Source organism: Branchiostoma floridae, chromosome 10, assembly GCF_000003815.2.
Source record: "Branchiostoma floridae strain S238N-H82 chromosome 10, Bfl_VNyyK, whole genome shotgun sequence".
In the NCBI taxonomy this organism is placed as follows: Eukaryota; Metazoa; Chordata; class Leptocardii; order Amphioxiformes; family Branchiostomatidae; genus Branchiostoma; species Branchiostoma floridae.
Genome location: NC_049988.1, coordinates 9,923,829 through 9,925,316, shown reverse-complemented (window position 1 = coordinate 9,925,316; position 1,488 = coordinate 9,923,829). Strand labels below are relative to the sequence as shown.

At 41.7% G+C, this 1,488-nt stretch overlaps 2 protein-coding genes across 2 annotated transcripts in view; one reads left to right on the top strand and one right to left on the bottom strand.

Moving 5' to 3' along the window:
* LOC118424345 overlaps positions 1–835 on the top strand; it is a 25,558-nt gene extending 24,723 nt beyond the window's left edge. The window contains exon 24 of the mRNA XM_035832894.1: positions 809–835. Coding sequence (XP_035688787.1) covers positions 809–835 — 27 coding nt within the window. The remainder of the gene's footprint in view (positions 1–808) is intronic.
* A 75-nt stretch (positions 836–910) lies between these two features.
* LOC118424075 (mucin-5AC-like) overlaps positions 911–1,488 on the bottom strand; it is a 1,063-nt gene continuing 485 nt past the window's right edge. The window contains exon 2 of the mRNA XM_035832554.1: positions 911–1,456. Within this exon, the coding sequence (XP_035688447.1) occupies positions 1,017–1,456 (440 nt within the window). The 3' untranslated portion in view covers positions 911–1,016. The remainder of the gene's footprint in view (positions 1,457–1,488) is intronic.

Below are 1,488 nucleotides of genomic sequence, written 5' to 3'. Positions count from 1 at the left end.
TCTTCCGTGGTTTTTGGAGTTGTTGGCTGCGTAGTTTCTTTTGTAGAACCAGCAGTTGTTTTCTGTGTTGTAGGACCTCTAGTTGTTTGGTGAGTAGATATTACAGTTGATTGCTGCGTAGTCATCGTCGGAGTTATTGTCTGTGCTGTTGTTTTCTCGGTGGTTGGCTGAGTATTTGGTTCGGTAGTAATCTGAGTTTTTGGTTTGGTTGTTTGTGCTGTTGTTTTTTCGGTGGTTGGCTCAGTAATTTGATCGGTAGCCATACGAGTCGTTGATTTTGTTGTCCGTCCTGTTGTCGTCTCAGTGGTTGGTTGTGTAGTTTTGTCGGTAGTTATCTGAGTCGTTATCTGTGTCGTTTGTGCTGTTGTTTTCTCTGTTGTTGGTTGTGTGGTTTGGTCGGTAGTCGTCTGAGTCGTTATCTGTGTCGTTTGTGCTGTTGTTTTCTCTGTTGTTGGCTGTGTAGTTTGGTCGGTAGTCATATCAGTTGTTATCTGTGTTGTTTGTGCTGTTGTTTCCTTAGTTGTTGGTTGTGTGGTTTGGTCGGTAGTAATCTCAGTTGTTATCTGTGTTGTTTGTACTGTTGTTTTCTCTGTTGTTGGTTGTGTAGTTTGGTCGGTAGTCATATCAGTTGTTATCTGTGTTGTTTGTGCTGTTGTTTCCTTGGTTGTTGGTTGTGTGGTTTGGTCGGTAGTCGTTTGAGTCGTTATCTGTGTCGTTTGTGCTGTTGTTTTCTCTGTTGTTGGCTGTGTAGTTTGGTCGGTAGTCATATCAGTTGTTATCTGTGTTGTTTGTGCTGTTGTTTCCTTAGTTGTTGGATGTGTGGTTCGGTCGGTAGTAATCTCAGTTGTTATCTGTGTTGTTTGTGCTGTTGTTTCCTTGGTTTTTGGTTGTGTGGTTTGGTCGGTAGTCGTTTGAGTCGTTATCTGTGTCGTTTGTGCTGTTGTTTTCTCTGTTGTTGGCTGTGTAGTTTGGTCGGTAGTCATATCAGTTGTTATCTGTGTTGTTTGTGCTGTTGTTCACTTAGTTGTTGGTTGTGTGGTTTGGTCGGTAGTCATATCAGTTGTTATCTGTGTTGTTTGTGCTGTTGTTTCCTTAGTTGTTGGTTGTGTGGTTTGGTCGGTAGTCATATCAGTTGTTATCTGTGTTGTTTGTGCTGTTGTTTCCTTAGTTGTTGGTTGTGTGGTTTGGTCGGTAGTCATATCAGTTGTTATCTGTGTTGTTTGTGCTGTTGTTTCCTTAGTTGTTGGTTGTGTGGTTTGGTCGGTAGTCATATCAGTTGTTATCTGTGTTGTTTGTGCTGTTGTTTCCTTAGTTGTTGGTTGTGTGGTTTGGTCGGTAGTCATATCAGTTGTTATCTGTGTTGTTTGTGCTGTTGTTTCCTTAGTTGTTGGTTGTGTGGTTTGGTCGGTAGTCATATCAGTTGTTATCTGTGTTGTTTGTGCTGTTGTTTCCTTAGTTGTTGGATGTGTGGTTTGGTCGGTAGTCATA